The following is a 14,761-nucleotide window of genomic DNA, read 5'->3' on the forward strand; positions in this document are numbered from 1 at the left end:
GTATCAGAATTTTTTTCACGGCACCCCTAGGCCAAAAATTTCTTATTGAGAAATTTAGATGGAAATATTAAATGAAGTAGATTGTGTTTATATGTCATCCTTAGGCTCAATTGTGTGGTGAGGAACAAGATTTGCTTCGGTTTGTCCCCATATTTTATGACTGACCGCTACTAGCACTAGTTTTGCCTATTATATGACCATAAATAATATGAATAGGTCCTGGACCACCAATCCAAGGCACCCCTGCAAGTGTCCCGAGGCACCCCAGGGAGCCACGGCACACAGTTTGGGAACCACTGGTGTAGTGTAAGTTTTCTGTATTATGATTTGTGTATTTTTACCATCTCCTTCCCACCACCACTTTTTTTTTTTTTCCCGATGGCTACCATGGTGAGGAGTTGGTACTTTTTTATTTTAATAGTTTTTCTGTGCATTTTATAATGGTGTATGATTGAAACTATATTTTATGCCGTGACTACATCCTTTTGTTTGGCATTTATTTCAAGTGTTGTTTTTTGTTTTGTCTTTTCTACTTTTGTAAAGCCATACCTTTTTAATAATAAATATAAGAAATTTTATTCTGTAAAAGATATACATAACCAGATTTTCATTCCAATCAGTGATTTGTTTGTTTGTACAGAAAATCTTAAGGTGTATGGCCAGCTTTAGTGTAGGTTTCGAAAAATACATTCACCACCATACATAAAACTACTTGTGTAAGATCCCTAGCTCTTTAAGCTATAGAGAGACACACTCTGTACTTTTTATACCAGTCAGGTATATGCAGATCTTATGCATCCTCATCATGATTAATGCTTAGGGGTAGCTCATTGACTGATATGACTTATACTTGCCTGCATAATATCCAAATGCATTAAAACAGGACTCTCAAATATAAGTTTGAGGAAGTTTCTTAAGTTATAAGCCTCAATTTATTTCTTTGAAAGGTATAAACATATACTGTATTGTAGGTTGTGGATCATCAAATTGACAGTGTCTAGGTCGACCACTATAGGTCGACAGTCACTAGGTCGACAGGTCAAAAGGTCGACATGAGGTGGTTGTTGTTGTTGTTGTTTTTTGGTGTCGTTTTCTGCGTAGAGTGACCAGGAAGCCGAATTAGTGCACCGTGTCCCCTCGCAGCTTCGGGCAGATTGCCGTTCCAATCGTAGTCCATGTGAATCGTTAAGTATGAAAGTTCAAAAAAAGATTTTTTTTGTGTGTGAAAAACTCATGTCGACCTTTTGACCTAGAAACCCTGTCGACCTTCCAACCCTGTCAACCTAGTGACTGTCGACCTGTAGTGATTGACCTAGACAGTGTCGATCTTCAGACCGGATCCCGTACTGTATCCATTCTACAATTTGGCTGTGAGCTGTCTCTTTTTTTTCTAAAGTTTTTAAGCTAGGTACACACTACCGATGGCCCAATCAGAGGTGTAGCTAGCTGCCATGGTGCCCGGAGCAAGGGTATGTTTTGGTGCCCCCCTCCCGCGTACTGAATTGAGGACCTGGCCAACATATGAACATTTGAAAAGAGAAAATATTAAAAATCCCAAATTGGTAACAGGGCCTGTTCTAGACCTTGTGGAGCTCAGGGAGAAAGTTTTCTTTGGGTGCCCCCATGTTCAAAATATGGACAGTGCCCGACGAAGGCCACATAATGGTACCAATTCACCTTACGCCACACAGTAGTGTCCATTATTCACATTATACCACACAGTAGAGCCGCTTATACACGTTACGCTACACGCAGTAGAGCAGATTATACAAGTTACGCCACGGTAGAGCTGCTATGAAAGTGGCTGTATTTAACTATTTACTTGTTTAATTCAAATAAATTAAAAACACTGTATACCCTGACTGACCTGACCTCACAAAGCCCTAATCCTTTAATGAAAATAATGCCCCAAATGTGACCTCCTACAGGAATGAAAATTCCCCCGAATCTCTAAATGAAGAGAATCCTTTCGGGATCAGTATGGGTGGCCAGGATACCAACATTAGTATCCCGTGCGCCAGAATGCCGGCGGGGGGCAGGGCAATGATGCCCCTTGCAGGCTTGCTGCGCTCGCCGCGCTTCGGTCTTGCGCAGGTTTTATTCTCCTTTATGGGTGTCATGGACAGCCACAGAGGGAGAATCATCTACCTCGCCGGTATTCTGGCGGTGTTATAGTACCCCTGCCAGGATCCTGGCATCTGTATTAAGACAGCCAGGATCCCGACGGGCGGTATTAAAAACCACATACCATCCTTTCAATTTAAAAAAACAGCCAGACTATTGTACACATGTATGCAGGGCCAGTGAGTATGCACTCCCGATGAGAGCTGTCCTACGCGATCTCTGGCGGGCTCTGGACTTCCGGGTTTCTGCTTCGGGAGTCGTTCTGCACATGTGTAGGATGACTGGGCATGCTGGGAGGGATCCCTCACACCAACGCTGCGGAGAGAAGCCAGCAAAAGCTGATGTTCCCCCTCCGTGGCGCTGTTCCCCCTCCATGGCGCTGTTCCGGCAGCCAGCTGTTAGTACATTCGGAGAAATGTGGTAAATGGGAGTTTACAGCATTTTCAGTGTAGTACATCCCGCCATATCTGGATCTACCGGGGGGAACAATGTAAAAGTAGGCAGCATGACAGATGTTCTTTATACATTTACAGGGTTTGTAGATATACAGGTTGAGTATCCCATATCCAAATATTCCGAAATACGGAATATTCCGAAATACGGACTTTTTTGAGTGAGAGTGAGATAGTGAAATCTTTGTTTTTTGATGGCTCAATGTACACAAACTTTGTTTAATACACAAAGTTATTAAAAATATTGTATTAAATGACCTTCAGGCTTTGTGTATAAGGTGTATATGAAACATAAATGAATTGTGTGAATGTACACACACTTTGTTTAATGCACAAAGTTATAAAAAATATTGGCTAAAATTACCTTCAGGCTGTGTGTATAAGGTGTATATGTAACATAAATGCATCCTGTGCTTAGCTTTAGGTCCCATCACCATGATATCTCATTGTGGTATGCAATTATTCCAAAATACGGAAAAATCCGATATCCAAAATACCTCTGGTCCCAAGCATTTTGGATAAGGGAGACTCAACCTGTATTAGCATTCCTCAGTCTCTTTCTAATATAACAACCTAATTCACATAATTGGAATTTAATGATTTTCTTAGTGTTAAGACTATTAAAGGTATTGGCCTTCAACTGATCGGAAATGTGTTTGATAATCCCAATCTCCTTTAAAACTAGTTCTCTGTCTAAAATGTGGCTCCCGATATGTGTCTGTCTTATACCGTGGTGCATTAGTGACGGAAGATATCATATTTCCAGCTCTGACCGCACCCAGAAACTTGATAATTAGTAATGTAATATTGGCTGATTCATATAATCACAAGTTACTGTCCCAGAAGTATTCCCCGTACCTCAGGGAAGAAAGCTCGTATTGTGACAGACTAGCTCTAAAAACAAACAAACCACTTAAAGACATTTCTAATAAGTGAGCAAACTACTATTATTTTCTTATGGGTTTGACAACCATAATGTTCTACAGCCATAAAATGTTTTTCTTTGGTCATTGCAGTTGTCTTCTTCTAATGCTTAAGAAACATCTGAGCGGATAATATAGAAAAAAAGTTGATCTTGATATAAGGGATGTTACGTCTTCTGCTGCAGTGGCGCAACTATAATTGTTGCGCTCCCTTGCCAAAAAAGTTTCTGGTGAGCACAACAACCCCCCACCATAAATGAATTTAGATGGTGGCCATTTTTGGAGGGACATTTTCAGCAGATTTACATAAAACAGACGCCTGTTCCCCCAAGCCACTATGTGCATAATGGTTCTACGTGACCGCAGGCAATCCTCCGTTCAGGGGGTGAGGGCAGGGACGGCCAGCATGTGTCACCACTGTTTTCTGGTAGTGGTAAGGCCAAGGTCTGCGTCTATAAGGACTCACAAGGCTGAAGCTTACTCAGCTGGCTGTTTGCAGGGGAACATTGCACCCATCGGTCACAATGTTGATCCCAGGCTGCGACGCTGGTCGCAGTTCTGGGATCGCAAATGCAGCATTTTTAGTGATCGCATATATCGCATTATATACAGACCAATGTCCTATTTGATTTTGTCTTTTGAAATGTCATTTGTCACTTAAATGGCTGTATAAAATGGTACTATATGTTTTTGCACACTACAGATGTCTCCCTCATCCTAATAGCCCAGGCTGACATTTTCTGCTTTTACAGTTTCAGAATTCTGCAGAAGACTAGTGCTTAGAAACCAGGATTGGGGGGGAAAAAATAAAAATGAATTCATTTAATAAAAAAAAAAAAAAAAAAAAAAAAGATAAAAACCAGGTTCTTTGTCATTAATGGTTTAATGACAAGAAAAACTGAATCCTGTTTATTCTATTAATACTGTGAAACATTGTTAATGTTAGAAAGCATTAAAACATTGTCGATCAAGGTTTCTAATACACAGCAATCTAAAGTTGTTATGCTTTGATTTATTTTTAGATTTTTCAATAAACCCATTTTTTACTGCTTATTATTGCTATTACATCTGAATATAAGAATAACAAGTTAATGTTAAGCATTAGTTCTACTTGCTACTTATAATTAAATAAATCTGAATAGTAATATAAAATGGAAAATGCAAAAGCATTAAACATTTTTAATAAAAACACTAGTGTTTTTTGTTTTTTTTTTGTAATACAGCAGGCATTTTTTAAAGAAGTCACAGCACCATACCTGTAATCACAGCATAATAAAAAACACAAACAAATTGGGGCTGATTCAAATGGTTTTTCTCGCGGCCGCTACTATAGGGGGCGCCCAACAGCAGCAATTCAATTTTCTGCCATTCGGGTGCCTGACGGCCGCAGAGAAGGAATGTGTTCAAACTCAGCACTTAGGGACACCCAAAGCAGGAGTTTAGACGGGTTTAGCCATTTTACACGGCTAAACCCTGTCTGTTTGGGAGAGACATGCACGATGTGCATGAGCTCCCAAACAACAAGTGAATAGTGACAAATGTTTGGACGTCGAAACAGTCCTGTTTAGATGGGATTTTTAGACAGCCAAAACAATCCACCCCAGTGTGTGTGTGTGTGTGTGTGTGTGTGTGTTGAATTAAAAAAGAAAAAAAAAGAAAAAAAATTGGTTTAAACCAGCCAACCCAGTTAGAAACTGTATTTGTGTGTGGATGACACAGAATCTCTAATAATGTTTATTATTGACACAAATCCACATCCACGGTCATGTGTGGTTCTTAGGATTATGCTAACCTGCCTGGGAGCAAGAATTATTTCTATAAAGAGAACAGCTTGCAGTGTTGTATGTATGCTGAATTTGTATGAAAATCCATATGACATTTATGCTTCATATTTTACATGTTTTGTACCCATGCACTTGTTACTACAGGCTTTGAAGTGTAGCAACACTGCTCTCATTACAAATCCATATTATTTGTGTGAGCAGTTTGAACATGCACGAAGGCTCAATAGCAACATACTACGAGATTGCCAGTGCACAGAACAGTTGAGGTGCAATGGAAACTGGGTGCACACTACTAGACTTTTCCCGTTCACTCTGTGTGGACGGGCGGCGCATGGAGATCAAGCCCCCGTGTCGGGCTCCCGGGTGCGACTTGCCTCAGGCAGTGTGAAAGGGGTTTACGTTGTCTATAGTCTGCAGTACGAAAGTAAAATGGCGTGTGCGCACATAATAACAGGACTGGACACTTTGTAGCAATTCAGACTCTTTTTAGTAATGGATATCTGCCCCTACATGTAACAGTACTGTGAGGAGCATTCATCTCTGACCTTTACTGGAAAGCACAGTTGGACAGCTCCATTTGCAAGTGTGGTGATCAGAATTGTCACTCTGGAGGACTGGCATCACTCTGGAGGACTGGCATCTTCTATAGCATTGAATATTCAAAGGGTGAGAGGTGTGCAGTGATATAGGTGCTGCAATTGCCTATAAACGCCTTCAATATTCTTAAAGGGTATCCGGACTCCAGGTTGACACCAGCAATAGGTTGACACAGACATAAGGTCGACATGGAAAAGGTCGATCTGACTTTAAAAAAAATCCTTCTTTGAACTTTTTCATACTTTACAATCCACGTGGACTATGAATGGGAATAGTAACCTTGTCCGAAGTTGCTCGCCATGCGAGGGGACACGTTGCACTAATTGTGGTTCCCGGTCACATTATGAAGAAAACGACACCAAAAAACATTACAAATTCATGTCAACCTTTTGTCCATGTTGACCTATTGCTGGTGTCAACCTATTGCTGGTATTGACCTCATTGTGTCGACCTTGAGTCCCAGACCCACTTAAAGTCCTAGAACAATGACACCTCTGATTATGGTGTGGTACAGTGCTGGTTATCCAGTAATGATGGTCTCAAAGTAGATAGAAGCAGAGTAGCTAATTAACAAAAGTGCATATATAGTCACAGGTTTTCTTTTGTGTTTTTTTACTCATCAGAGCGCACACATTATATTACATAATGGTAAAAGAATCCAGAATAAAATAGGTACATAAATACTGTTAGAGCAATCTAAAGATGAACCGCATACACAACTAGAGATAGCAGTAGTATACAATAGAGCAATTCCCCTACCTAGGCATGTCCAGCAGTCTCTCCCCGATCCCTGAACCAATATGCCAGAAACACTGCATAATTCAGCTTGTGAGTGACAAAGAAATTGGAGGATTCTCCAACAAAACAGGAAAACCATTATGTATTTGGTGCTTAGGTTCTGGGGTGAATGAATCTGTAACACCTTCCAATAACTGAAAGAAAGATGATGTTTTGGTCTCTTTATGCTTAGTAGTTTCAAGCCAATCTATTTTGAAAGGCATAGTATAAGTTGTGCCTAAATAGGGTTATGGAGGTTGTGTATTGGCCCACACCCAGGGGCGCAGGAATGGTTCGTGGTTTGGGGGGGGGGGGCATAGTAAAGTATCCATTTCTAGCACTCCCCTTCCCCCCCACCCCTTCCCCCGTGCGGGGAGCACTTGCCTCTGGCTCCCCACGGCGACTCCTACTGCAAACAGGCTGCCGCCGGCGCCACATCCTGCTGCCACATGTCCTGTCCTGGTCGGCTCTTCACTCTTCAGGGATGCTTTGCTGGGAGGAAGTGTGGCCATGCTGGGCCTGCTGCAACATCCCCGCCTCCTTCCAGTAATGCATCAGTGGTGAAGAACCGGTCAGGACAGAGGGCAGCACGCTGCGGCAGACCTGTAAAGTAGGAGTCTCAGCGGGGCTCCGGAGGTAAGCGCTCCACTTCGCTGTGATAGTCTGAGGCTAATTCCCAGTATTGCCCACTCCGCCGACAATGGGAGGGAACTCACAAGGTAAGCAGATGCAAGTCTATTCAGACATCTAAAATTGTCGTGTTAGAGGGCAATCTCGCATACAATGTACAAAAATGGCATTGGATGCTCCACATTTACAGGAGCTGTTTTGGACAGACCCAATACAAACCTGCAGTGAGGGGAAAGATATACCCATTATTGGAAAATAATATAGAACATTTCTCTCTATACAGGGAGGAAAGGGCAGATTAAGAATAAAATAGCGACCATAACAGTGTGTTCATAAATTCCTGTAATTTGTATATCTCTGCATGTTGCAACCATTCATATAGAATCAGCAACTTCTGTTTGTGTAAGTTCTCTGTGCATCTGTGTATTACTCTGCACAATCTTATCCATACTTTTCTCATGTACCCTGCTGTGTTTTAGGAATTTCCTTACAAGTTCTTGTTATGTATCTGACAATATAATACAGTATTTGAATTGACCTGTTGATAGTTACAGAAACTTGTCCAACTGGCGAAACCCTGCTCTATGCTGTAGTTTTCATTCTGCCTGAAAGCCTCATAGCTTTGATTCACACAAACCTTTTATTTCTGTGTCTTGGTATTCATTCCCCTCCTTGAGGCCTCCCATGCATGTGCCTTAGCTGGTTCCCAGTCACTATCATTATCCATTCATTGCTGTGAAAGGTTCAGCTTTCTACTACAAAAAGTTTCCTGTGTTCTAATCGGCCAAGTGCATTTATAGTTTATCACAATCTTATTTCCAAGCATTAATCTAGTAACGGATTTCATTTTCTACCAACACACATGCGTCAGTCTATCCCACTAAGTATCTTTATCTATTCCTGTCTCATTCTGTAGGCCTCCTGTCTCTGTGGTACAGCACCATGCCTCCTCTGTGGATGTTGCCCGTCTACCAAGAATTCAACGGTTACCCGTCTGACCTTCTCAGTCTTCCTCCTCCTTGGAACACTTGTGGCCTGCATTATGATCATACCTGGTGTGGAAGATGGACTTAAAAAGGTACATGTACAGGATTGTGTAAGGTAGGGGGGGCTATGCAGCGGTCGAAGTGGAAACTTTGAAGTGGGGGGTATGGAAAAGTGAAGGTTGCAATTATATGCACGCTCCAGAAAAGGGGCGTGGCCACTCAAAAGGGACGTGTCCTTCAGTGTAGTTTACCACACCATAAACCCCTTATACACATTATGCACCATAATAGTAGGACCCCTACACTATCTAGTACTGGTGCCCCTTTCACATTATACCACACAGTATGAGCTAAAATTCACATTATAACACGCGGTATGAGCCGAATTTCACATTATAGCACGCAGTATAAGACAAAATTCAGGGAGAGGGACAGGGAAATTGATGACAGGGAGAGTGACAGAGAGGGACAGCAAGGTTATACAGTAGGGACTAGGGAGAGAGACACGCAGCAGGGTAAAATTACCTATTTAGCAGCGGCGGTGTTGAGTATACTGTGGTCTGCATGGTGCGGAGGAGGCGGCTGTGGGAGTTGACGGAGGTGCAGAGAAGGACTTAGGGCCTAATTCAGACTTGATCGTAGCAGCAAATTTGTTAGCAGTTGGACAAAACCATGTGCACTGCAGGTGGGGGGGTGGGGGGCAGATATAACATGTGCAGAGAGAGTGAGATTTGGGTGGGATGTGTTCAGACTGAAATCTAAATTGCATTGTAAAAATAAAGCAGCAACTATTTACCCTGCACAGAAACAAAATAACCCACCCAAATCTAACTCTTTCTGCACATGTTATAGCTTCCACCCCCCCCCCCCCCCTGCAGTGCACATGGTTTTGCCCAATTGCTAACAAATTTTCTGCTGTGATCAATTCTGGATTACCCCCATAGTGCGGGATGTACTATGGTCTACGTTGTTTTCACATCCTCACTGGTCTGCATAGAAGCCTGACAGCAGCTATAACGAATGATACATCCCACCCTCAGTGAGGGCGGCGGCGGCTGAGGACGGTGGTTTAGTGGAGGAGGAGGCCGAGGGCTGCGGCAGTACAGCTCCTATGGCCGCGGCACTACTATTTGGCAGCCGGTCTGCGGCAGATTTGAAATAGTAGCGCTGCGGTCAGGAGTGAGAGCTAGATGCCGCGGCTGGGGTGTTCAGACTGCAGTGCTCAAAGAAGTGCCGGTATGCCATACCATTGTATACCAGCCCACTTCGAGCACTGGGGCTATGTCTAGCAGAAGTGGACTGCTCCTACCCTCTAAATGTTCAGCATGCCCCTGTACTTGTCACTTGCTATCGGCCATATATTATGGTAGAACAGCTAGGATATGACATTGCTAATCACCGCTGATCACATTTTTGCACTGCTCTTGTTTATTTCTCCATGGGAGTTAAGAAAATGACAGAACTGAGACAGTATGAAAAATGGAATGCATTGTCTGATTAAAAAACAAACAACCCTTTCCTGTAAAAACAGTATATTTTGGAATGGACCATACATTAAAAAGCTCAGATAGTATTTAGAAGATATGTACGTGAAACCTTGGGTAGAGAAGCTTCTGCTTGTTAATGCATGCATATATCCAGCTACTGTGTGTATATAGCTGTCTACTAACCATCCAACACTAAAACACATACTGGCACACCTTAGCTATATATAATATAAAAAATATGAATATCCCTCCACAAGTTGTCTTGAACGTGTTGAAAAGTCTATTAAAAGTATCAATTTATCAGTCCTGTGATTTAAGAACTTAAGGGGTCTATTTACTAATCCTTGGATGGAGATAAAGTACCAGGCAATCCGTTCCTACCTGCCATGTTACAGGCTGTGTTTGAAAAATGACAGGAACTGATTTGCTGGTGCTTTATCTCCGTCTACGTTACTTCCATCCAGGTCTTAGTAAATAGACTTGATAAAGTTCCTGAGTGGAGGGCTAAAACTTTGGACCTATTAATCTTATTCCACATGTTTAAGAAGATTTATGTGGGGTTAATCATCTACTTTGGATTATATACAAAGGCGGACTTAGGGGTCAAGATGCCCCTCTGCACAATCCTATTGTCAGCCTCCCTCCTTCACAGCTGCCCTCAACCTCTGTGGTTACGGGCAGTTAAACAAGGATGGAGAACTGCCTAGCACCAGCGACAGGCAGCTCTACAAAGACCTGGCAGCAGGGGGAGGTGATGGTGGTAGTGGTAGGAGGGAATGGATAAGAGTAGTAGCGGTGACATATGGCAGCTGGGGGAGGTAGTAGGGGTGGGTATCCGGTCTTCAGGTCGACACTCATTAGGTTGACCACTATTGGTCAACATGCATTAGGTCGACATGGTCATTAGGTCGACACATGGAAAGGTTGACATGAGTCTTTCTAATTTATTATTATTTTTTTACTTTTCATACTTTACGATCCACGTGGACTACAATTGGGAATAGTAAACTTGCCCGAAGCATGGTGAGCGAAGCGAGCTATGCGAGGGGGCACTGTGCACTAATTGGGTTTCCCGGTAACTTTACGAAGAAAACGACACCCAAAAAATATAAAAAAACTCATGTCGACCTTTTTCCTTTCCATTCTCATGTCGATCTACTGACCATGTCGACCTATTTCAGGTGTCGACCTAGCCACTGTCGACCAATAGTGGTCGACATAATGACTGTCTACCTAGTTACTGTCGAAACTATGATCCACACCCTAGGGGTGATGGTCGTAAGGATACTGGGTTGGATAGTAGTAGTATTGATACATGGCAGCTTGGGAAGGTGGTGGAGTTGATGTTGGTAGGAGGGAATGGATAAGGGAAGTAGTAGTGGCAGCTGAGGGAGTTGGTGGGGGGGTGGTGGTGGTAGTAATGAAACATGGCAGCTGGAGGAGGTGGTGGGATGATGGTGGTAGATGGGACACATGGTGGCTGCTGGAAGTGATGGGGCTGATTCAGAAAGTACTGCACACGCACCTCAGTGAGCATAGCACTGAGTAGCTGTCCCCCCTGCTGCTGCTGTTGTGTATACTGTATGTCCCATGACTGGAGAACGCTGCTTTCTAACAGCACATACCAAGAGCTAGCAACCTGCTGTTATCACAGCCTGGGGAAGGGAGGGGAGTCCATGCTGAGACATCTAGTTCTGTAGGGCTACGGGTTTCTTATATTGCCTTTGCTCTTGTACACTAATACAGCAGCAACTCTCTGCCACACAGGCAGGTGTATGTAGCTATGTGGCAGCAGCTCTCATACAGTAGAGAGAGTGTACATTAGCCCCCAGTGTTACTTGTAAGGTACTCTACCCACATGGTGCCACCTCCAGTGCCCCCCAGTCCCCTAGGCTGAGTCACTGCTATATGTATATACAGTGCTCTCCTCCTGCACCTGGCACAGGTGCCTGAAGCCCAGATGGGTTCTAGGTGGTACTGAAAAATTTGTTGCAATCTAAACTTGCTGGGTTGGTCCCTTTTCTCTTACGTCCTAGAGGATGCTGGGGACTCCGTAAGGACCATGGGGTATAGACGGGCTCCGCAAGAGACATGGGCACTATAAAGAACTTTAGAATGGGTGTGCACTGGCTCCTCCCTCTATGCCCCTCCTCCAGACCTCAGTTAGATCCTGTGCCCAGAGGAGACTGGGTGCATTACAGGGAGCTCTCCTGAGTTTCTCTGAAAAATAATTTTGTTAGGTTTTTTATTTTCAGGGAGCACTGCTGGCAACAGGCTCCCTGCATCGTGGGACTGAGGAGAGAGAAGCAGACCTACTTAAATGATAGGCTCTGCTTCTTAGGCTACTGGACACCATTAGCTCCAGAGGGAGTCGAAACGCAGGTCTCACCCTCGCCGTTCGTCCCGGAGCCGCGCCGCCGTCCTCCTCGCAGAGCCGGAAGATAGAAGCCGGGTGAGTATAAGAAGTAAGACTTCAAAGGCGGCAGAAGACTTCATATCTTCTATGAGGTAACGCTCCCGCACACTACACACACTGCAGGCACTGATGGGTGCAGGGCGCCCTGGGCAGCAATAAACCTCTAGGACTGGCTCGTATGAATATATAGGCTGTGGAGGCAGTATATTTTATAATCCCCCGCCAGTATAAATAAATTTGAGCGGGACCGAAGCCCGCCGCTGAGGGGGCGGAGCTTGAACTCACAGCACTAACCAGCGCCATTTTCTCCACAGCACACTGCAGAAGCTGGCTCCCCGGACTCTCCCCTGCTGAACACGGTGACAGAGGGCAAAAAAGAGGGGGGGGGGGGCACTTGTAAGGCGCAGTCCGTTCCCCAGACCTGAATCCAATTGAGCACATCTGGGACATCATGTCTCGCTCCATCCACCAACGCCACATTGCACCACAGACTGTCCAGGAGTTGGTGGATGTTTTAGTCCAGGTCTGGGAGGAGATCCCTCAGGAGACCATCCGCCTCCTCATCAGGAGCATGCCCAGGCGTTGTAGGGAGGTCATACAGGCACATGGAGGCCACACACACTACTGAGCCTCATTTTGACTTGTTTTAAGGACATTACATCAAAGTTGGATCAGCCTGTAGTGTGTTTTTCCACTTTAATTTTGAGTGTGACTCTAAATCCAGACCTCCATGGGTTAATAAATTTTTGATTTCCTTTGATAATTTTTGTGTGATTTTGTTGTCAGCACATTCAACTATGTAAAGAACAAAGTATTCAATAAGAATATTTCATTCATTCAGATCTAGGATGTGTTATTTTAGTGTTCCCTTTATTTTTTTGAGCAGTGTATGTATGTGTATATGTGTGTGTGTGTATATATGTATATGTATGTATACATACATACATACATACATACATACATACATACATACATACATACATACAGTGGGGATCGAAAGTTTGGGCACCCCAGGCAAAAATTCATTTTAATGTGCAAAGAGAAGCCAAGGAAAGATGGAAAAATATCCAAAAGGCATCAAATTACAAATTAGACATTCTTATAACATGTCAAAAAAAGTTTGATTTTATTTCCATCATTTACACTATCAAAAGAACAGAAAACAAAAAATGGTGTCTGCAAAAGTTTGGGCACCCTGCAGAGTTAATACCTTGTACTGCCCCCTTTGGACAGCTGAGACCTGGCAGTGTCATGGATTGTTCTCAATCATCGTCTGGAAAGACCGGGTGATGTCAATCTCAAAGGTTTTAAAAGCCCAGACTCATCTGACCTTGCTCCAACAATCAGCACCATGGGTTCCTCTAAGCAGTTGTGTAGAAAACTGAAACTGAGAATAGTTGACGCTCACAAAGCAGGAGAAGGCTATAAGAAGATAGCAAAGCGTTATCAGATGTCCATATCCTCTGTTCGGAATGTAATTAAGAAATGGCAGTCATCAGGAACAGTGGAAGTTAAATCAAGATCTGGAAGACCAAGAAAAATATCAGACAGAACAGCTCGCAGGATTGGGAGAAAAGCAAGTCAAAATCCACGTTTGACTGCACGATCCCTCCAGGAAGATCTGGTAGACACTGGAGTTGTGGTACACTATTCCACTATAAAGAGATACTTGTACAAATGTGGTCTTCATGGCAGAGTCTTCAGAAGAAAACCTCTTCTACGTCCTCACCACAAAAATCAGCGTTTGAAGTTTGCAAATGAACATATAGACAAGCCTGATGCATTTTGGAATAAAGTTCTGTGGACCAATGAGGTTAAAATAGAACTTTTTGGCCGGAATGAGCAAAGGTACGTTTGGAGAAGGAAGGGCACAGAATTTAATGAAAAGAACCTCTGTCCAACTGTTAAGCATGGGGGTGGATCAATCATGCTTTGGGGTTGTATTGCAGCCAGTGGCACAGGGAACATTTCACGAGTAGAAGGAAAAATGGATTCAATAAGATTCCAGCAAATTTTGGACGCTAACTTGATGCCATCTGTGAAAAAGCTGAAGTTAAAGAGAGGCTGGCTTCTACAAATGGATAATGATCCTAAACACACCTCAAAATCCACGGTGAATTACATCAAGAGGCGTAAACTGAAGGTTTTGCCATAGCCTTCACAATCTCCTGACCTCAACATAATTGAAAATCTATGGATAGACCTTAAAAGTGCAGTGCGTCACAGACAGCCCAGGAATCTCAAAGAACTGGAAGACTTTTGTAAGGAAGAATGGGCGAAGATACCTCAAACAAGAATTGAAAGACTCTTGGCTGGCTACAAAAAGTGTTTACAAGCTGTGATACTTGCCAAAGGGGGCAGTACAAGATATTAACTCTGCAGGGTGCCCAAACTTTTGCAGACGCCATTTTTTGTTTTCTGTTCTTTTGAAAGTGTAAATGATGGAAATAAAATCAAACTTTTTTTGACATGTTATAAGAATGTCTAATCTGTAATTTGATGCCTTTTGGAGATTTTTCCATCTTTCCTTGGCTTCTTTTTGCACATTAAAATGAATTTTTGCCTGGGGTGCCCAAACTTTCGAT

General features: G+C 43.2%; 1 protein-coding gene across 1 annotated transcript in view; it reads left to right on the plus strand.

Moving 5' to 3' along the window:
- The window catches only part of SERINC2 (serine incorporator 2), a 127,212-nt gene that overhangs the window by 22,491 nt on the left and 89,960 nt on the right, over window positions 1–14,761 (plus strand). Inside the window, exon 2 of the mRNA XM_063954606.1 lies at window positions 8,204–8,365. Coding sequence (XP_063810676.1) covers window positions 8,204–8,365 — 162 coding nt within the window. The remainder of the gene's footprint in view (window positions 1–8,203; window positions 8,366–14,761) is intronic.

The sequence above is a fragment of the Pseudophryne corroboree genome, chromosome 2, assembly GCF_028390025.1.
Source record: "Pseudophryne corroboree isolate aPseCor3 chromosome 2, aPseCor3.hap2, whole genome shotgun sequence".
Lineage (NCBI taxonomy): Eukaryota > Metazoa > Chordata > Amphibia > Anura > Myobatrachidae > Pseudophryne > Pseudophryne corroboree.